The sequence below is a fragment of the Diadema antillarum genome, unplaced genomic scaffold, assembly GCF_040938485.1.
Source record: "Diadema antillarum isolate AM-2024a unplaced genomic scaffold, OU_Dant_1.0 seq00000203_RagTag, whole genome shotgun sequence".
Classification (NCBI taxonomy): domain Eukaryota; kingdom Metazoa; phylum Echinodermata; class Echinoidea; order Diadematoida; family Diadematidae; genus Diadema; species Diadema antillarum.
The window spans coordinates 543,190-566,363 of record NW_027271262.1 but is presented as its reverse complement, the minus strand read 5'-3'; the positions used below and the strand labels follow the sequence as shown (position 1 = coordinate 566,363).

General features: G+C 39.7%; 1 protein-coding gene across 1 annotated transcript in view; it reads right to left on the bottom strand.

Annotated features, from left to right (window-relative positions):
• The window catches only part of LOC139728822 (synaptotagmin-15-like), a 60,400-nt gene extending 44,662 nt beyond the window's left edge, over positions 1 to 15,738 (bottom strand). Inside the window, exons 1-3 of the mRNA XM_071639757.1 lie at positions 15,635 to 15,738; positions 4,145 to 4,238; positions 3,836 to 4,051 (exon numbers count right to left, since the gene is read on the bottom strand). Of these exons, the coding sequence (XP_071495858.1) occupies positions 3,836 to 4,051; positions 4,145 to 4,238; positions 15,635 to 15,707 (383 nt within the window). The 5' untranslated portion in view covers positions 15,708 to 15,738. The remainder of the gene's footprint in view (positions 1 to 3,835; positions 4,052 to 4,144; positions 4,239 to 15,634) is intronic.
• Positions 15,739 to 23,174: the final 7,436 nt, after the last annotated feature.

The following is a 23,174-nucleotide window of genomic DNA, read 5'->3' as shown; positions in this document are numbered from 1 at the left end:
CGAAAATCAAATACTTTATCGGAAAATTCTTTATCGTCTTGTTCAGTTCAGTTCAGTTCAAATTTATTTCATATTTCCATTTTCTCAATGATGGCATTACAAAATTATTGACAACAAAACAAGAGTACAAAATATATACAATCATGTCTTTTGATTGTAGAAGAAAAAGAAAAAGAAAATATACTTGACACAAATGTACCTGGTCACATCGTATGAAAATGTCACTAGTAAGTATAAGAAATATGATGGGGCCTACATAAAAGCTTTAAAGCTTGTAAAACTGTAGGTTCCCGAGTTCATAGGCATATAATTTTACACGGAGAACGGATATGTTTGTCTTGACCAACTAAAATTACACCAGTACAAAAAAATAGATGAGTAATAAACTAATGAACCACATAGATATCGCACAAACCAGACTGCATACAAATCTCGCAGTGTTTGAATAACAAAAATGCTGTATTATTAAAAGATATATCGGTACCATGAAATAACTTAAGTAACTTGGTGCTGCGGACAAGGACAAAAGACTGGGAGCATAAAAAGGTTGCTAAAGGCTTGGTAGTGTGTATCCACTAAGTAATAACTGTTTTAATTTGCGTTTGAAGGTGAATAAAGATAAGGAAGAAGTTGAAGTTCAAAATTAACAAGAAGTGCAGTAACTAAGAAACTGTTAAAAAAAAACAATTCTATATTTTGAAATGACACCTCTAACACCAAGAATGAGCACCGGAAATTTAACACCAGCTCGGTGTTTCATATTTAACACCGGACTTTTCGCAGTGTAAGATGTTGGCTACAAAAGCTACGAACTGTGTACCTGTTTCCCTTGTATCGTTGGGAAGGGTCGTTTTAAAAATATCATTCTGTGCAATATATGGTTCGATACTTCGATTGCACTGATTGCAGACTAATTGAACAAAGACAACTTAGACTGGAAAAGTGCTTGCTTTAAAGTTCGTGTTTCAATTTTGCAACTCTGGAAATAAGATTCTTTTTAATTCCTACATCATAGAAGTATAGGTAGTTCAGACCTTTCCTCAGAACAGTAAATCTAGAAATGTCTTTATGATGGAGGGGGAAACAACATTGCAGATTTCCAGTGAATACATTCGGACCCCGAAAAAGAATACCCAACCGTTATTTCAGTTCAAAGGGGAGCGTATTCTCAAGTGCATTGGGGTAAGTTTTCATGACTTTGAAAAAAAAAAGACAAAACAAAAACTCCGGGGTGTATTACCGCAAGATTCCATACATATTGTCGGGGGACATTATTCTTCAACCATGCGAAAATGTTGTGATATTTGCAAAAGGGATATACGACCTTTAAACTTGAGATTAGAACGTCAGCTGCGTTCAGGCTACTAATTGGCCAATTATGGTATTTCAAACTAGTGATTTGATGGCCGTGATGATAGTCATTGAACGGACACTTTGAGAGAAGTAGATACTCGAGGCATAATTTCAAGGGTACGGACGTCAAGAGAAGTGTTCTCCGGATGTGGAATATTCTTGGGGTAGCACGGCAATGTATGAATACGTTAAACGTGTTGGAGAAACGCCTAGCACGTTTTCGTTGGCCTTGAAACTATAAAGTTAGGGCGGTATACTCAGGAGATGTGTATATGTCATGGCGAGTGATTTGGTTGAACGAAATAGTGTACGTGTACTGTATGTGTGCGCGCGCACGTGTGAGTACGATTAAGGAAATGTTAATGAGTTTGATCAAGTTGATCAAGGTGAATTCGTATTTTAAGACTTATGTCTAGTGTTGTATTGTGAGACTGTTGCATGCATAGGCCTCTTTGTAGTTTTTGTATGAAGTCACATTGTTTGTTTGTATGAGTCTGCATAAATTATTGTTTGTTTGTATTCGTTTAATATTGGTGATACTGTCGAACGAAATGCGAATAAAAAATATCTTTAAAAAAGCGTCTGTGCGTGTTCGCGTGTCTTTGCGCATGCGTTGGTGTACATACTTATTACAAATCTAGGTCCAGATGTAATCGTAATCCTCCGGTTCGGCAATCATGCATTAATTCTCATCCATCTTTGTTTTAAAATGTGACACCCACTTTGGTGTGGATTTAATATGGTGATAGTTAACAACGGTTTAGATGAGTTGGTATCTAATTTCCAAATGTTGTCGTACTAAAAAGAAATACAATTCTGCTTATGTGTGCAAAATATGCAGATATTCAGAATGTATCCATTACCCTGTACTATACCTCTCATATGAAATGATTAGATTTCATCAATATTCATGTCCCTCTTATGCGTCTCCTTTCGTTTTCAAAACAAAGTTTCTCTTATATAGGTCAAATGAAGATGGCATCTGTTCGGACTTTGATCCAGCATCTGCTAGTTTTTGACTGATAACATCTCTGAGATGTCGTAGAAATTCACATTTTTATCACATGAAACAAAAAGTGACGGTTAAAAAGGGGAATGTTAGACTGTTCTTCCCTCGTAATGTGTTTCATGATTCCTTCCGCTCAATTATGTCATTCTAGTATCAGAATTGACAGTGGCTAGTCGTCCTTGACTTCCTAAATGCGCTGCCGGAAACAAAGTGAATATACTGATGTGCAGGGCACGCATACGATTTCTTTTTATGATTATTGTAATCTTAATTTTGCCTGTCTATTTATGTTTATTATTTAATGGTATTATGAATAATTTGAGCTGAGTCTGTCATTTTCTTTTCGTTCATTTTGTCTTTGTGCTTCATACACTCGAGATGAGTTTTCCCGAGACATTGTTTCCTGATTTACTTATGCCTATTATTTTTGGAATTCTGATTAATTTGAGCTGATTCTGTCATTTTTATTTTCGTTGTTTTTCATTGCGTTTCATACACTCAGGAGTTTTGAGTTTTCCCGAGACATTGTTTTCATGACGGACACCATAAAAAGCTATGGATACTGACCCTGTCGTGAATTAATGTACGTGTTGGTGTGTGTAAGAGTGTGTGTGTGTCCGTATGTGTGTATGTATATGTTTATTCCTGTTGCTGTTTTTTATGTCCCCCGGTAATCTGTACGTTGTCAGATAACGGGTGCTTAAAGTGTAGCTTGCACCGTTTAAATTCATATACAGTTCTAGTCTGTCGCACTATTCAATAATCCCGTGGGAACGAGATTAACCACATAGCTGTTCGTCAGAATTTTGTATCAAGTCAGTAAAACGTTTGTCGTAATTGGCCGATATCCTACATCGCGCGTTCGCCCTTGACGATCATTAAACGTGGGGATGTACCGTGGGGGAAAAAATCATTCTTTTGACAAAGTATTAATCAAGTGAAATTAATTTTAACCCTCCCTCCACTCTCAAAACACTGACAAAATAATTGGTTTTACTCGATTCAAATTACATGGTATTTATACTCGATTCAATTTTTTTTTTCTTCTTATGGTACAACGTGAATAGTTTGTTGACTATTGCCGGCCACGTAGGACAAACTTCGAGAGGTAGCATTATTATCCCGTATCTGTTGTGAATGTGTGTAAGAGGGAGGAAGAAATTCATAAAGTTTGCCCCCCCCCCCTTTCTGCTATGTCTATGCAAGAAGTGAAGTGTACGTGCTTGAATTGTGACCTTTTCACACATGACACCTCCACTTTTTATCCTTCCCAATGAGTATTTTGCCTTCTTCAAGAAGGAACGGCATAAAAAAACACAGTGTTATTCAGCTGAATTTACTTGGCCTCGAACCTAGTCGTTTTCATGCAAGGCATACGCGAAACCCACCGAGCTACTTCTCTGCCCTTTATGGCTGAAAAGACACGTACGCACAACACGACGTTAAAAGCCAATGTAAAGAACGCACACAAACCTTTGCGTATTTTCTTCATATCGGACGCTGAAGGAAAGAATACCATAAGCCTCTTCGTTCGCGTCGTCTTTTGAAGGCGACTGCGTCTTATCCAGCGTCGTCTGAGCGTCTTCCATGACGTAGAGTTCCGGTCTGATCTCGCCAAGATCGCACATCCGAAAGTTCTCGAAGCTGCGCCTCCTTCGGGAGTCTATGGGGGAAGGCACTGTGAGTGTACTCGGGCTAGCTCCGGACATGCTCGAGGCGCGCTTACGGCCTTCTTCGGTCGGGTTCGGCACCTGCTCGTCAGGTCTCGGCCTTCGCATCGACGCGGCTCGTTTGATCGGGCTGGTCCCTTCCGCGAGTTTGGCGCTGCCTTCCGAGGAGGTGCTTGCATCATCGTCACTGTAGTACGGGTCAAGACCTGCAGGATGATCAATGATTATGGTGGGAAAAAATGAATAACAACGAAGTAAAATCAACGAGCGAGTTTCATTCCCAAGACACCCAACGTTGGTGTTTTGTTTTTTATATTCCTAAAGTGATAATCACTAAAACGTGCAAAATGTTATATGACACTACGCACTGAAGACACTCCACATAAACTTACAAATTCTGTCTTCAGTTACTCTGGATGTCCATGGAAATGAGACGCCCATTTTATTTCAGTTTAGGCTGTGTTATAGGATCTAATTACCGTATCTTCTTTTTTTTCTAAATTGATCGAGTATGACAAGTGCTGTGACGTTGACAGTTGAAGCGATGTCTGAGTTGCAGATTGTGTTGCGATGTTTGCGTGGATTCTGAGCTTAGTTGTATGTGAGCAGTGCGAGGTCGTCTGTTTTCAATTCAGTTTATAACTACGGATGCTATAATCGCATTGGTGTGTGTTTCTGTGTGTGGGTATTGTACATTAGTATCATAATTATCAATGTAGCCTACATTGACATTCAGTTGTTGAAGTCTTTGTGACAAGTACCATGATCCGTTCGTTTATTTACCAATACAATATTGGCAGACGGATGTGCTGTATAGCATGTACTGTAAGGTAAGTGTTGTGTGTGTGTGGGGGGGGGGGGGCAATCTTATGAACAAGGATGTGTAATTCACTCACTCGTTCACATGACCTCGTAATCCAGGCATAATTCAATGCGCAAGGTTGTACAAGGCGAAGATGTGTACATGTATTTACGCAATATGACTTGACGAAAAAATACAAAATAATTTCATCCATTGACTTAATAATGGAATATGCCTTATGTGCTTATTGAATTTTAAGATATGGATTGCAGTTCTTGTGTTTCCCTTTACATAAGAAATTATCAGCTAGTTATTTCACACTATCAGCACACGCAGAACAGAATGGGATCTACGGAGATCGACTGGTGACCTTCCTGGCAGGTTAAACATTCCAGAAATCCCTGCGATGTTTAATGTAAGATGATTTATCCACATACACAAGTAGTATAATAATAACAACAACATCATACCATCCCATCTCCATAAAGCACATTGTGTGACACTCACAAAATTTGCATTCCTTTTTAATGTCCAAAAAGCCAACGGGGTGATCCCCTTCCCCCACTTTTTATATTAATTTTCTTCACTGCATAATGTTATATATTATGTTATCTATGTCGTTGGCACAATCGTTACTCTAGTCGAAACAAACACATACTTTTATTCAAATTTTGTTAAAAACACAAAGAACGTAATCGAGGTACCATGCTTTCTTGCTTAAAATATATATTGTCAGATGGTGTGTAAGTGCAGTGGCAGTATAAGTGTGGATATTCCATGCTGCGAGATAAAATTGGGTGCCGGAAAACGTCAAAGATAATAAATTTCAGGTCAGAAACTACGATGAACTGTTTTTTGTTGCTAAAAAAAAATTCTCGGTATAGTGAAAAGAGTGGTGAAACATCCCAGGCATTCTACGGCTGTATATTTCTCTCACCTCTGCCCTTTTTTATTTAATGTGATTAACCTTATTCGTGATTCTTCAATTACGAGCAGAGGGAGCTGCGATGTGTCAGTTTGAAAAAACGGATACTTGTGGATTGATTCGAGGTTTTACAGGAGCACTCTCTTGAGCACCTTTTACTCTCTCTTTCACTCTTTTACTCTTTATCTTTCATTCCCTCCCCCTCCCCCTCTCTTTGTTACTTGGGGAAACAGTCAGAAGAGCAGCCACGCCATCTTGCGTTTTCGCGCAACAAGTGTTTGTCGTGGACTTGCAAATGCACAAAATGTAGCGCTGTTCAAATTTGCATTCTGTCTGCAGCGCGTATCAAGCACTCGCCTAGGCCTAGAGTCACCGTTACCATGCCAACAACAACTACAACAACAACAACAACAAAATTTGAAAGAACGCTGCAAAGTGATTTGATATAAAAAAATGACAGATTTTTTAGATCGTTCACTTTTTTTTCAGCACAATTGATGGTCGTGGAGTTATATTTAAACAGTTCTTGTGCAGCAACGACAGGAGCAATAGACCTATAACTATTATCAGCGAAATAATTGTCACTTGTTAATCAATGCTGCAAGAGAAAAATGAATGTGCTTTTTTCACCAACTTCAAATATTTTAGACCAAAGGGGGAATTGATTAATGGATAGTACAATCAATCAATCAATCAATCAATCAATCAATCATGCAGTAATAAACTTGTACCGCTTATACCAAAATCATTTTTTCTTACTTCATTCAGGTTATACTTTTATAACCAAACAGAATTTAAATAAAACACTAATATCTCTGCCATTTAACTCTTTATGTGCCATGGTGTAAACTCCCTGTGTGCCATATTTTTCTGAGACAGCAACGTAATCATGCTGTGGAAAAACATTCTGTTTTTTTTTAATCTATGCAACTTTTATAGATTTTTGTTAACGTGGACGTGTAATGAGCATAGTTGTAGAGAAAATGCCTTTAGCTTTGCTTTGACGTAAATTGCATGCAAAATCTGTGATTGTTCTCTTTCAAATTGTCGACAAGTACATTATTGTAGATGCATGACTTTTGCACATAGAACAGTGACTTAAACTTGAAATTTATTCGCCAATTCTGTGTATTCATTGTACTGTGGCATTTGGCGAGTAATCGATTGGTTTGGGCGGGTCTGTGCGTTTGAGCAGGATATGGGAAGTTGGCATGCGGTCGACTGAGTCGGACGTGCGAACGTGGCAAATAAAGAGTTAAAAACTGATTTTCATCAAATAGACTTTTGATACCTCTTAGAATTGCATGTTCTTTAATATTTTGTATAAGTGGTTTCTAATTATCTTGCTTCAAGTTAAAAACTGAATTCCCGTCTCAACCAAAACAATACCATTACTTTGAAAGTATACCTGGGATTATTTCTAAAACAATTGTTATTATTTCTATGCTGCGTATGCAACACCACACACGGTTTGTCAGGCCTCCTGAGTAAGAAGTACATCTCTGAGCAGCATGGAATACATATTTTTCCACATAATGTAGATCAAACTGGAATTGCAGACACTGCAGACGGTAGCACGATTTAGATTCGATGTCGTTGCCCCTCTCCCCTCTACCTTCCGCCTCCCCCCCCCCCCCCGCTTCGCTCCCCTCATCCCCCTACCCATTCCATTACGTCCACCGCTACTACAGCTCCATCACAATGCCAGAGATATTCCTCCTCGCGTCGCACTGTTTACGGCGGCATCATCCAGCACTATACGAATTGCGTTGAAACAGGAAGGATGTCGGGAAAGTATCTTTTGGGGCAGAGCGCATCTCAGAGCGAGCAATCAATCTCCCTCCGGCCCGCCCTCATTCCACAGGGAAGTTTTTCCTGATGTCTTGGTATTTTCCATCTCTCATTTTCAGACAGGACTGTTAAAGAGCAACCGCAAGGGATAGATAGATAGATAGATAGATAGATAGATAGATAGATAAAAATGTAGATAGATAGATAGATAGATAGAATGTAGATAGATAGATACAAATGTAGATAGATACAAATATAGATAGATAGATAGATAGTGAAAAGTGGCACGATGGTTAGGGTGAAGGAAAGAGTTTGTGTGTGTGTTGTGTGTGTGTATTGTATGTGTGTGTGCACGCGCGTGCGTGTGTGTGTGCGTGTGTGTATGTGTGTGCGTGTGTGTGTGCGTGCATGTGTGTGTAGAGGAATAGTACCAACTTGTGTGTAAATGGATTTCGGCAGGTTCAGAGGTCAAGCGAAAGTGGCTGTTAAGGCACGCATTTCCGTTCCTCCAGGTTGCGGATTCCGCAGGTCGCTCTTTGTGCTGTCGCCAAGAAGGTGGAATTCCGATTAGCGAGACAAAATCGTCTGCCAGAAGTGGGTCGGAAAATCGACACATTGCGTTGCTGAGGGCAGCCCGCGTCTGGTCCTATGTTTTTCTTGAATACGTGAGCTGCGTGCTGCATGCACAGAAACCATTTTTTTGTTTCTTTTTATTGGGCGCTATAAAGTATTCATGTGCGTGTTAATGTGTCAGTGTGTTAATGTGTGTGTGTGCGTGTGTGTGCGTGTCTGTGTGTATTGTGTACTTATGTGTGTATGTGTGTTGTGTTTATGTGTGGTGTAGCTGGGTGATCATAATGTAGAAATCTCCTGTTCCTAACTAGGCTTGAGCTCCGAATGTTCGCCAAAAGACATCGTGTGGCTGGCAAATGTCACAAAGTCTCTAGCAAAGTGCGAATTCCCTCATGAGGCGCTCAAGCTACAGAGACATCACACGTCATAAGTTAGGTATATTGATGGAATGCTCATAGCCATGTAAACTGTGTGTTTGTGTGTTTACGCGTGTGTGTATGAGAGAGTATTCGTGCACAAAAGTGCATGTGCGGCCATAGGTATGTGTGTGTGTTGTGCGTGCGTTCACCTATGAGTGATTGTATATGAATATGCTAAAGTGGATAAGTATTCTTGTATGGAACCGTTAGCACTAAGAATTCGTTTACTCCTTTTTATTAACACCTTGCGCTCACTGTGTTTGCGCATTATGGCCTAATATCTACGTTATTCATATCTAACGTAGATATCAACTTACCGTACCAAAGACATCTCTTCTTGTTTTCTCTTTATGATGTGATACCATCTTAATATGTGTGTGTGTTTGTGTGTGTGTGTGTGTGTGTGTGCGTGCGTGCGTGCATGTGCGTGTGTGTGAGAGCTTTATTGGTAATCTTTATAGTGAAAACGCAATTACAGCTCTTTATATGCATATCGTAACTATTGCAACAGTGAAAATCCTCTCTATATGAATGTCTGAAATACTACACTATTCGACTGACTGGCACAAAACTGCTCTATCGGCAGAGGCAACACGCCAACCCACCCACGCGAAAACAACTCGTATTGCATTTAGTTGTAATATGTTTTGTTACATTTTGTTGTGAAAAGGTCTCAGATAAAAACTTTGACTTATTTCGTACACACACACACACACACACACACACATGACGCGGAACTTGCACGCATTATGCTCGGGGTATAGAAATGTCAATGTCATTGCATTTCGCCCCTCCCTCTCCCCCCCCCCCCCCCCTCCGATGTATTGCACTCACACAAAATTACGGCGTGATGCACGCTGTATGGTTCAGTGTGAATGGTCATATAGGCACCAATGCAATGTACAGACCAGAAATAATGCGATATTAATAACTAACGTATTTCCATGGCACCGTTCTCATAAAGCAGAAATGACGCGATATTGCCGTATAGCGCGGTGTCGGTATGATGTCTACGTTACGGTAATACCTCGCGCTCTGCAGGCAGATAACACATTAGAGGTCAATACACGTACCCCTCTGCGAATGACTTTCAAGGAAACATACAAGACTCTCCCATCCTATACTCTTCAGTGTGGTAGCAGGCGTAGTGTAGTTGCACCCCCACCCCCCCCCCCCCCTCTCTCTCTCTTTCTCTGCACTTCGGTCGATTGTAGCTAAACTTTGAAAGTTATGCTCATGTCATACTTAGAATGAGCATACTTTAACCAACTCGATCGCTTAAGGAAATAAACAATGCATAGATATTAGTGCACATGAATCATGTGCTAACTAACCTAACTGCCGTTAGGCATATAAAGAGAGAGAGACAGACAGACAGACAGAGACACGTGTGTATTATGTTTGTCGGTGTTACAATGTCCCTGTTTCATTATGACGTCATTTGATGTGAGAGAGTAAACTCATCCACTATACTCTGCTAGTATTGAATGCGATTGAAACAAAAATGATATATTCCCCGGTATTCATGCTATATTCCCCAGTAGCATAGCAAGGATATAAGCATTGCTACACCTTTTGCAAAATCATAACATATTGTATGTTGTTGTTGTTTTTATTGTTATTGTTGTTGTTGTTGTTGTTGTTGTTTTGCCTATGCCTTTTTTTCTCCCGCTCATTATTCATACCCCGTGGCAAGCACCGGTAATTTGAATCCACTTTTCTTCCGGGGAAATTATTAAGCGTCGAATGGATGGAAAATTGGCAGAATGTATTTCCCTCTGAATGACTGATGTGTATACTGTTTGTGCGTGTTTGTGTGTGTGTGTGTGTGTGTGTGTGTGTGTGTGTGTGTGTGTGATACACGATGCATCTTCTTTTTACCATTTCTTGGCTTCCCCTGTGATTCATACGACGGTAAAGTGATTGTTACAGTGTTCAAATATTTTATTTCATTGGATTCTGCTAAAAGGGAAAGCCCCTTTTCGTTCATATCCTACTATCAACAACCATTCCCTTTCCTCACCTCCCCCCCCCCCAAAAAAAAAAAAAAACAAGTAGGCGGAAAAGAGACATAAGGTATGCATTTTACCATCGGAGAGAGAAATTATTCACAATAATATGTTTATCCAATTTTTATAAAATTATACATATAAAAACACTCAGATCTATATCAACAAGAATGCCTTTCCTGCTCTTCTCCCTTTTCCCCTTCCTCCACGCACAAACGCTCTATGGAATCGATGCGCAATATGCAATTTACACTGCAGTGGTTACTATGACTACGCATGTATTTGCGTCTTCTAAAGAGGTGAACATGATACAGAATGCGTGCACTTTTTATGAAATGTGTGTGTGTGTGTGTGTTTATTATGGTAGTATATTTGCGTGGTTCCTGTGTGAATGAGAAGCTTAAGTGTTATCATTACGACAAACGAAGAAGTTTTAACAATAGTTCTTCTGATCAACACACTATCAAGGGTACAAGAAATGGGTTGCATTACAGACTACAGAATCGATATACCGTCTTTGCTAGTTAGCATAGAATCGTCAAGCCTTATTTTTTTCGTTTTCCGATGGATAACTGAAAGATAATTACCTAATTATTTCCTTATTAGTACCTTCTTATTGTCATAGAATTATTGTCCATGGTCGGACTCTTCGTTATTATTCACGTACTTAGTAATGAAAATTTCAAAAGACTACTGTATAAGACTTTTTTTCGAGTTTTACCTTTTTTTTTTATTGAGAAGACAGAAAGTAGATCGATGGTGGGTGGGAAAATGGAGATAGATCATCCGAGCCCCTTTTCGACCCTTTCTCATTCTCCTCTTTCTCTCTCTCTCTCTCTCTCTGTCTGTCTGACAGTCTGTCTCTCTCTCACACACACAGCTTCAGACACAAACACACACACACACACACACACACACACACACGCACACGCATACACGCTCATTGTCGTTTTATGCAAATGAACTGTTCACTCTCGATCGGATCACCGAAAAAAAAATTGTATACGACTCGGAGGACTGCTCTTCATGGTTCACTCCCGCGTTCGCTTATATCACGACAATACGTCATCAGCAATATTACAAAATGCTATTCACATTTTCAGTTCTGTCCTTTTTTGTTTGTATGTTGTTGTTTTTTTTGCATAGCTTACGTATTATCTTTTTTTTTGTCGTCCAGTTCCCACAGAGTAAAGACCCTTTTTATTTTGCCTGTGTCTTTATTTCCCTCTTTCAGTGTACATTTTTAGGCCAGTTAGTGAATTCTAAGCACTCTATAGGAACTGCGCTATTCTACTTTATTCCACACATATCCTTAGTTTTGTATAATTATACATGTAAATATAGACAGATAAATAGATAGATAGCTAATAGCTATATATATGCACATGCGTGTCCTGTCTACTGTCGTGTTACTATAAGAACACTATTTGAACACTTTGGAGATAACAGCGGTATTCAGTCATTTTTAGAGATATTTGTGTTTGATAAATCAAAGAAAAGTGTGTAGTCGCAGATTCTTGAAACGAAAAATATCGCCGGCTACTCCTTTCTCTTCTTCGTTCAGGCTTTGCAACACACGAATCGTCAGAGCCTATGAAAGTGCGCTTACTTTTCGTCTAAGGTAGACGACACAATCTTCCCAACTAAGTCGTTTCTCTCCGCCTGGCCACAGCATTTTGCCTCCCTGCCTCTACTCAAACGAATTAAATTCGATTCAAGCCGCTGCCATAAAAAGAAGTATTCATCTTCACTGAGAGCGATGAGGGATTTTGTCTGCAGGTATGTTCACAGCCCCTTGGGCCCCTTCGTTAATACCGCTTTTATCGAGAAAGAAAGAAAGCAAGCAAGTAAGCAAAAAAAAAAAAGAATAAGAAAAGAGGAAAAAGTTAGTAGAGAGTCTCGCAGAACAGCCCTGCTTCGAGCGGTAGTATGACAGGGTGCTCGTTCAGCTCGGTGCAGCGAAACGTAGTATGCAGTAATTAAGCCATGAGGCAGAATTTCTTCAAGCTTACCGCTAACCCACCGCCCATCGCAACCACCCACTTCCCTACCCCACCCCCATCCACAAATCTTCCTCCTCCTCCACCTCCTCCCTAAACAACCACCTCTCGGTCAATAGCCGAACTCGACCTTGCTTTGCATTCGAACCCCCGACAGCACAACGTGCGAAACTGTCAATAATACATACACTACACAAATGATTGATCTGTACAACAAGCAAATGTCGTAATCATCCAGAGATTATCCCCGTAGAGAGCCATACATAACCTGCACAGAAGAAAAAACAACAACCAAAACAAAACAGAGAGAAAAAAAGACATAAAGGGTGGGAGGGCGTTTGGGAGACCTTCCCTATGCAATATAATATGCCTGAAGTGTAAAACGAGAACGAAGGGATACCCGCGTGGACGCAAACATTTTATTCCTACTCTTACATCACGTAATAACATCGGCAGCAGACGCTCAGCTCTGGCAGGAGGTCAAAGCGAGCACTATAGGCCATGGGGGAGGACGAGCTTTACACAACAACCAAAGTTGTGTTATTACAAGTGTCTCCGCGTTTCCGCGCGAGCGACTTCGAACGCGGCTCAATGGACACGGAGACTCGCTGACAAGAATTATGCAACGGTTCGGGGGTAAAAAACGACGAATAAGAGACATTTTCAGCAAGGATCGTCTTCGTGTATATGTAAAGGGAAAGAACACATGTACGCACACCCGCAAACCAACATATGCACACACAACCACTCCCTTACAAATTCCTAAACTTTACGTTTACTGCTTTCATCAGTGATTGTTTTCATTTCACTCCCAACATGGCTAAAAACTGTCAGTCTGGTGAAACTATTTTTCCTGCTTTTCACACACACGCTGGCAAAACTATCGCGAAATTCCGCGTAGCGCACATCATGATGGCTAGATTGCCAATTGGCCACTGATTTTTGCGGGTAAATGTATTAGAGTACTGCCTCCTTGGTACTTCCTTTTTTATTTCTTTTTTGTTAAGGAAGTTTAATCTCGCCGTTGTAATTATAATATGAATCGATTTTTTTTTTTTGAGACATCAAATTTGACTTTGTAGCAATACTTTACCGGTAGATACCGCTGAAAGAATGATCAATCATACCCTGGATGAGAATGCAGAATTCATGACTGACGAACTCTTCGCTCCTGGGCATCGGGAGAGCCATTCATTGACTATAGATGTGGGGAAATTGCATTTCCTCGGAGGCAATATTAACAGTGTAATTGATTTTAAAATGCTTTTGAACGTTTGAGTTCAGACATCGCAATGTGGAGGGGCCCCAGAGCCTACAGGTTGCGATATCCATACGATAGTATCAGCAGATGGCGTCGAGTTGGTTGAAATTTAACCGTTTCAGCACCACTATCTCAAAAAGCCATAGACATTGTACTCAAGTAAGTTGGCTAGGGTATTACGAAGGTTAAACAGGCACATACGTTCACACACAGATAGACAGACAGACACACACACACACTCACACACCCACACCCACACACACACAAATGTACACACGCACAGGCCTCAAAGCCTCAAAACTTTAAGATTCTTTAGGATCGGGGGAATGGAGTATCTCGAATCACAAATACAGGTGTTATACCGGGTTAACAAATGGCTCGACGACTGACACTCGTACGTCACCCGGGCAGTATTCTTATCCTAGTTACCAATCAACCTCAGGCTATACTATATGAGCAGTATCGTGCTACGCCTTCGTGATATGACTATAACAAAAGGCTGGTATAAGACACACGAACACACATACACACAGACATCCAAATAGCAGCAGCAGCAACAACAACGACAACAATAGCAACCAAAAAATCCACTCATATACCTGGTCTGTTCATTTTGTTCTCTCTCTCTCTCTCTCTCTCTCTCTCTCTCTTGCGGTTGTTGTTGTCTTGGACGAATGACATTTTCTACTTAATGCATTGCCTATTTTGGCTGACGGTTTAAAGGGAAAATTACATTGCCCGTATTTCTTGCAGTAATTGTTGTCGTGCTTGTTTTGCATATACCCGTCGTGATTTCTTTACTAGCAACCTCAGGGAGCATAATTTCTTGAGGAAATCAAACAATCGAGGGGAATAGGCTTTGAGGCTTCCGTCAAGGAAAACAAATGGCGTTGACCTTTAAGGACTGCTTGACTGAGAATTGCATTTCTTATTTTTACCGCCAAAACATTTACCCCAGCGATTGGCCCGGTGGGACCGAGAAGCAATCGTCTCGAAAATACCCTGTCACAGCGGGGACGCTGCCTCGAGACGGCTGGAGCAATTAGTAGTACTTGACGAGAATCCATAATCACAATATACCCACAATTTCTTTTTCTCTCCAGCTTGTGTGAGTGTTAATTCCTGCAGGACCAGCATCTCAAAGAGACCATTGCCATTGTGTACAAAACACGTCTTCAGCGGAATTGATGCAGTTAATGCCAGTCTTGATACGCGGAGTTTCATCCTAATCTATTAGTCCATTCGCGACACACGCACGAATAAACCCCAAAACTACCATACACATTGGAGTACGATCAGTCGATGATATTTCTGAAAAGTTATCATTTAGGAAATTTTAATTGTGATCACTATATAGTTGTTATTGAAGTGAACTTGCACATAGCATTTCTTATTCTTCACTCTGATAAAATAATAAACACTTACAGAGTATAACCGTACTTCGCGGGTAATTTACGTCAAACCACATCGCAGCATGAAAGAAAAACAACAACAATCAAACAAGTAAAATAAAATGCATATACCATGAAGCTCACATTATTCACACAGCACATCTACAGAGACGACGGAGTCGTTCTAAGAAACATTCGTTCCGAGCCAAATATATATATAGGGGCATTCAAGGTCACTGTGATCTGTTTCTTCAGACAAGCGCAATAAGAAGCATCGTAAACATTCACCTCTTCGCCTCACACAGAAACAAGTAAAAGCCACCGACTAATGTTTTCCTGGCTCGGAGTTGGAAAGCAGAAACTGGCGCTTAGCCTTCACTTCATCACAGCGATCCAAGAAAACATTCATTTTTGGTAATGACATTACTCACCGAGACCCCTCATCACATGTGACACTATGGATCCCGCTCGCGATTTCACCGCTGGTAACGATTTTAAGTCCATATGGCCGGCCCAGTCCTTGCACTAAACTTCTCTCAACGATGGGGCACATTGTAAATAACAGGTACCTCACTGAAGGCAACGCTACGCCGCAACTTCGTCGGCTCGGCGAGTGGACGCGATAGTACGAGCAGAGGGAAGAAGAGACGGTGAGAGACAGGGGGAGAGAAAGAGATGGAGAGTCGTGGCTGAAGAGTCGACACGTGCGGAAGAAGGTGAGAGAGAGAGAGATGGAGGGTGGAAGAGAGAGAGGGGGAGAGAGAACAGCTCACAATGAGAGGAAGGAATAGGCGTGCGCGTATGAACACGTTACTGATTACAATATTCCGGCAAAATGCGTGCAGCATCGATATCCACGTTGTGACAGCAACACAACCATGAACAACACACTCACCAATTTTGTCATTGACTGACTGATTCTAAGCATCGAGCCTATCTAGTGCCTATCGACAAGCATGATCACTCCATTATCTTGTCTCTAATGCGATGTTATCATTTTGAGATGTTGGCAATTATTGCGATGATATTGGTATTCTATTTCCGTCAGCGGAATCTCTTTGGTCACCGATATTAAACGATTTCGGCAGACAAGGGGGCGTAGAGGAAAATTGCCTTTCTTTGTGAAAAAAAAGACAGGTAGAACATAAAAACAACATCTACCATTTTCCTTAATAAGGAAACATTGATTATTCCATTGTTTAGGAAATCAGGCTAATTGTGATAAAGGTTCTATATGCAACATGATTGGCCACGAGGGAGCAATGCTGGAGGGGAAATTCAATCATTATAGTTATGAGACCAAGATGAAAGAAGACAAAACGCCTTGTTTACTGGAAGGATAACAATTTTCTCTAGCGTTGTTATCAATTCCAATTTTGATGCGTCGATATATGCATACTCCTTTGTCCCTTTTATAATATAGTTACCAATATTGGGTCCATTTTATAGCTCTCACGGTTGTACTCTGATCATTCATGTATTATTTTCTTCTTCTTTTTCTTTTTTTTTGGGGGGGGGGTGGTGGGGAGGTGATGGGGAAGGGCGTCATTTTCAGGTGTCATGTTTGAACCTGCTCTTCATTGCATGTCGATTTCTCCTAGCGACAACTCAGATCTGGATTTTGCTGTGATGTTCAGATACCGAGGAACACGAGTGGAGACCAACCATCGCGTCTCGTGTCGATCGAGCCGTGATCGATTGCCACCATGGCCGTTGTGTCATCCTCACTGCGATAGCTTAATCGAGAGGGCTGTCGATTCATGTTTGCTTGTATATGCATTGTACGCATTTCTCTGTGTGTGTATGTAGTGGGTAGGGGAGGGGGTACCCTGGGAAGACCATATTTAAGAGGACAGTGTTTGTCGCTGCTGTTATTGTTGTTGTAGATGTTGTTGTCATGAGTTTTAAAGTTGATGTATAGCACCTTGTACGTCAATTTCCGCGAATGTCACTATCCATTCCGTTCCCCCAAGGATCTCGATTGCATCTTTCTGTGTCGACGCTGCATGGCAGTTTTCGTCATGACTTCCTTCGATCATTTCTTCAATCGGATTCTGTCATTTCAGTGGGCGAAGGTAGTCGAAGCTGCGCAAACCTTAAAAAACCAACGCTGACTATCCTATATACCAACCACGACACGGACACTTGTTGGAAAGAACGAGTGAAAGGGTAGACACCAATGATGCCTTCAAGTTTACTCTCGAGTGAGGCTAAGCAAGAGAGATGTGTTTGTTAAGCACAACCTACGTTTATCAAAATACAATGTACGATTGCCTTGAACTTTATGGGAGAAAAGCAAATCGTCCTTCACAATACGAAGAGTTAGTGTAACCTTGGCGACAGAGAAAATCGTGCCGTTCTACAGGCATTCATCGCCCAGGGTTGCAAATCATACATTCACTGTTGACCTACAAAATAAATGGACGATGTGAATTATGATCAGAGTTTCCAAGGCAGATTTATCTTATTTTTTTTTCTTTGGTCATTATGAACGCATAATATACACAGAGAGAATACAAAAGTGCGCAAGAAGACAGGGCAGAAGGACAAGAAAAACAAAAACAAAGATGTGGCATAGAAGAAGAGCAAGTTGAAGACAAGAAAGCTGACAGCGAAAACGAAGTTATATACAGAGGATCATGGTGGGAAGGAAAATATCAATTTTGTTCTCTTTTTTTTTTGGGGGGGGGAGGGGTCAAATTTGGACGTTTTGACAATTGTCATTTTTTTTCCTATGATTAGCAGCGTATCACAGAATGCTTCTGTCTGTGACATGCTCTTGCTTTTAAAAGTAGTACATTTAGTCCAAAAATGAACGAAAAGAGAAGAGCACAAAGACAGAAAGAAGTGGAGTAAGCTGAAATGGTGGAAAAGGAAACAAGAAAAGAAGAAAAATGTGGACAAATTGAAAAACGAGAAAATGATTTGGTGTAATGTTAGTATTAAAATGAGACGTTAAGAGAAAAAGAGACAACAAAAACAGGAAGAGAGAGAGAGAGGGAGGAGGGGGAACATACTATCGTCTTTGAATCTTATGTCTATGAAAATCCAAAGATTATGATTATTGGCGATTAGTTACTATATTGAAAAGGGATCCTAAAATCACATATTGTATTCTTCTGTAAACATCAATATCTTGGCATGGTGTCCTTGGTAATGCACACAAAATACTGACAGAAGCTGTTATAGTATAGTCGACTACCAAACCGGAGGAGGGGGGGGGGGGGCTGGGGGAGGGGAAATCCCTAAAACGTCGTGTATGCAACTCAATCACGTTCTTAAACCCTTTCCCTGCCAGGGATTTTGGCAGGGTGTACAACGCTGTAGGGGTTTCTATACCAATCTTCACTCAAAACACACAAATGGTTAATTGCAATAGACAGGTGCATAGGTGTGTAAAGCTTATTTTTAAAAAATCTGTTTTTGAAGTTTTAGGCATTGAAAAACACTCCAGTTTAAGCGTAAACCTAAATTCACCTTCTTGCACTTTATCTTGAAAATAGGGGTGGTACACAATGTAAGTCTCCTCATAAGATCAATATCTCGTCAGAACCCCTCACCCACACACAAACATTATTGTTGGTTAAAGCATATGTCATATTATGTGATTGCGTTCAAGACCAAAGAAAAAAGAAAAACAACACGGAATAATGTATATTGCATTCATTATATCACAGGCCATGTGTTTGATGTGCGCATATGGTGTAATTCGTTACTTTCCGGCGTGCAAGCTAACTTGAATACATTCTATGGCTTTAGAGTTATGTGATCATTATTTTACGATACACTCCTTGAACAAAGCTAAAAAACAAAATTTCTACTGACTCGATGTACTTGGATTGTAGTTAATCATGCCTCAGTTGTAAACCATGCATCCTCTTTTCACGAAAACAGGAGTCAGTGACGAGTTTCCCTTTTGTGTTCGTGGCTGGTTATTTACAGGGTGATGTTCGTTATTCCGAAGGTTCGTTATTATAAGGATTTGTTCCGAAGGTTCGTTATTCCGAGTGTTTGTCATTCCGAAACACACACATTCCGTATACCTTGATGTTCGCTAATCCGAAAAATTGAATAGGGGTCGTGAATACTAACATTCGTAGCGTTATAACCAAGGTTCGTCATTGCAGAGGTTCGTTTAAATTAATAGTCCAAAAATGAAATATGCTTCGTTATTCCAAAGTGTTGTTATTCCACAAAAGAAAAAGAGAATGTTCGTTAATCCGGATTTGACCACAAAAAAAAAAGAAAAAAGAAAGGTGCATACTTCGAGATTACGAACTTAATCGTTTCGGGAATAACGGAACTTTTTTTTTTCACTTTTGGAATTACGAACCTTCGGAGTATAAACGAACCTTTGGAATAGCGAACTGTGATCACTTTTGTTTGAAATGTGAACGTTTGATATATCATTACGTAACATAAGTTTTTTTGGTCTTTCTATTCGAGTCATCACTATGATGAAGTTGCTGCGACTGACACATGAACTGAAGTGTTCCCCCAAAAAATCCCGCTGGAAAGAAGGTTTCATAGGCGTTTGAAAATAATCAAAACATAGATATATGTAGTACTATGTATGTACACAATCATGTATGAGTGTATGTATATGTGTACAATTATGTATGCTGGTAAAATATATCTATATATCTATATATAAGCTGTATATACATATACATATACATATATAATGAATAAGAGAGACAGCTGAATCGCACAATTGCGTATTTATGCATGTATCATATTTGCAATGTGCTGTCCAAAAGCTTTGCTGTATAATGCTCTTAAGGCAGACAAAATATTAAAGGATATCATTTTAATATGTCTATAATATTTATGTACATACAAACATAAATGTATAATTTAGTTTAGAATGTCCACATTACTGCAGCACAAGTGAGGATGAGCAATAGGTACAAGGATAATATTAGATTTGAACAAATTGCCCTAGAACGCCGATACGAGGACGTGTTTTTGTCTTTGCGGAACACGTGTTTTTCACTTGCAACTGCAAGGCTCGGATCGATACAGGAAATGCTTGCTTATTCACAAACACCACTCGCAATTTCCACAAGGGCTCGGAGTCATGTTAACGGGCTGAGAGCGAGCGAGAGATCCGAGAGAAGAAGGAGCAAAAACAAAAATAGATAGATGGATAGATGGAAAGATCGCTGGATAGATTAATAGAGATGTCTGAGAAAAGAGGAGAGAGGAGGGAATGAGAGGGAGATTGAGCAGAACTTTCCTTCCCTTTCGCAATAGTGATCAACACCACGAGTTTAAGGTGACTAGTCCGACGAAATGTGGTTCACCTTTAGCAAGTTGAAAACATCTGCTCTGCGGTGCATAACCGGTGGTAACCAAAAATAGTATCGACAGACTTGGAGCATGCCAGAGTAACATTCTGCCTTATCGTTCTAGATAGAGTTTCCATGAATGTGAAAAAATGCATCTGTCATTCCCATTCGCATCAGTGCAATGCTATAAAGTCTTATAAAAACCAGATATCTCTCACAGAGTGTATTGATTCTGCTCAAAACCTCGTATGGAACTGAGCGATGTTAGTATCTTGCATACAATCACTTCATCTTGACAATTATTTGTCTGTTGCTCCATTTTGAATTCAAGAATCATAATTGTCATCAAGGGAGACATCCAGGTGATATTTCAGACTTTTCCTATGAATTGGTTTATTGTTCTGGGTACAGAGTTTCAGAATGCACAGTGATTGGGATGAGGAATAAAAAGGCTTTCAAACTTCTTAACAAATCGCATTGAACAAGGATGATGACATAGCGGACCAGATAAACGAGAATCTGAAAAGAAAGACTACATAACATCGCGTAAGCACAGCAGTGAAAATCTTATCAAAATAAAAATTATGACAGTTATGAAAGTGTGAGGTTTCTCTCATTTTCACGGAAACAGTTCTTGAAAGGTCAATCCATATGCGAAAAAGTGACTTGATGGTATCATTCTGTCACAACTTGCCGTATAGTTGGTACATAAAATCTTGGAATTCTTTTTTTTTTTCCAAACGCTTCTAAGCCTCAGTTTCAAATCCAAATATATCTGACTGATCATCATTTTGAAATTACTCGGAAGGAATGCCAGGAATAACATTATATTTAATACTTTGTTAGCAGAAGAGTTGAATTTTCGTCATGTTTTGTGTATAAGGCAAAAATTGTGAGGTGGCGACATTATCAGCTCACTCATTAGCATAATTCATGTCGATTATTGTTCAAGAACTGCAACTGATTGACAAATTGCCCTACATATATATATATATATATATATATATATATATATATATATATATATATATATATACATTTGTATTGATGAGGTTGTCCACGTGTTGGCAAGATAAAAAGATAAGTAACAAAACTGGAACAAAGTTCATGTTGTATTCACCAACGGTTTATTTCTGCACACAAATTTTCGAGCGTCTCGCCGCCCTTTCCCAAGTGTTGATACAGAGAGAACAATTAGAAAATTCACTTGAATTTAAATTTCGTTATTATATATATATATATATATATATATATATATATATATATATATATATATATAAATGTTTTGCAGAAATGAGCGAATCTTTACAATTTCATAACTTCCTTACTTTTAATCTGGTTTTGATTAAATTTTCACTCTTGTGCTTGCAAAATGTTTCTCTTTCTTTTCAGACTAACTTTCAACTGGTCCGGATTTTTTAATCGTTTTTTTGTAAAGAATTGTAGGTTGTTAAAAGTTCCTTTCCAGGTCAATGATGAGAAGGTGCTTGGTCATTTTTTGCTTCTTGTTGTTGTTGTTGATCTTTCTGTTGATTTTGTGCTTGTATATAGGGGAGGGGTTGACGTATTCTGTGTTCCTTCTTTCTACACGTCTAGATTAAAGAAAGTATTGCGGTCCGCTCTTTACACACGGTTGCAGATAACCATGTACCACGAATGACTGCTTTCATGCCTTCTTCACTTTGCTGTTTAACAAAAGTTCGCAGACGATATTCTCTCAATCGCAACGTTATTTGATAAGAGAGGAGACAATTCAAGTGATGGTACAATAATGGAAAATAGACCCGACCTGCACGACATAATCGCCTTTTTTTTTACGAGTGACAATGAGATTGAAACACTTGAGTCCACCTTAATGGTTCGCCACTCGCCCATGCAAGATCGAATAACTGACCAATACTCATGTCTAGATTTAATGCATTATCATTCGCACCACTATCCACTGTTTTAATGGAAACTGTGATGTACAGGCTGTATGCTTGTTGTCGCTGAAAAACGGTGTTACTCTATTATGAAACACCAAAAGAAAGAATAAAAAAGGGTCTTAAAAGAAGTGTATCCGATTACAGTTATCGAGAAGTCAGTATATTAATGTACGCTGTCGTATGAAGCAAGGAATCTGATGCATTCATTTCGCTTTCAACAACCAGGTAGAGACGGAGCAGGTTTGAGAAATGTCAGACGAGTTGCAATAAGTCACGGCGCGGCAAAGCTTAACGTGCCGCCTGAAATTCAAGCGGCCACTAATGCATGGCAAAGGCTGCGTTTCGACGTGATAGTTTTGAGCTATACTCTCTGTATAGAGTATGCATGTAACACCGTATAAAGAGAAAATTTACAACCGCAGTTAAAGGAACATCAATCCCTTTGTATATGTACAACGGGTTGGATGTCTTTTTCTATACTTATTTCGTGGCGTAAAACCTCACTAAGATTTTTGAAAGCACCTGGAAAAAATTGATTTAGTATTTCGTATCCGCTTCGATCATTTAAAAAAAAAAATGAAGATCTCTCATCGTGCTAAATCGTGCTTGTATACGAGCGAGGCCTTAACGAGAAATTCACTGTACGAGATTAACTTACTTACCTGTTAGTAGATTTTTTTTTGTTCTCTTTTTGAATTCTGAACCCGTTTCTTAAAATATTGATTTTGATTAGGAAAACCGTACATTATTTACAC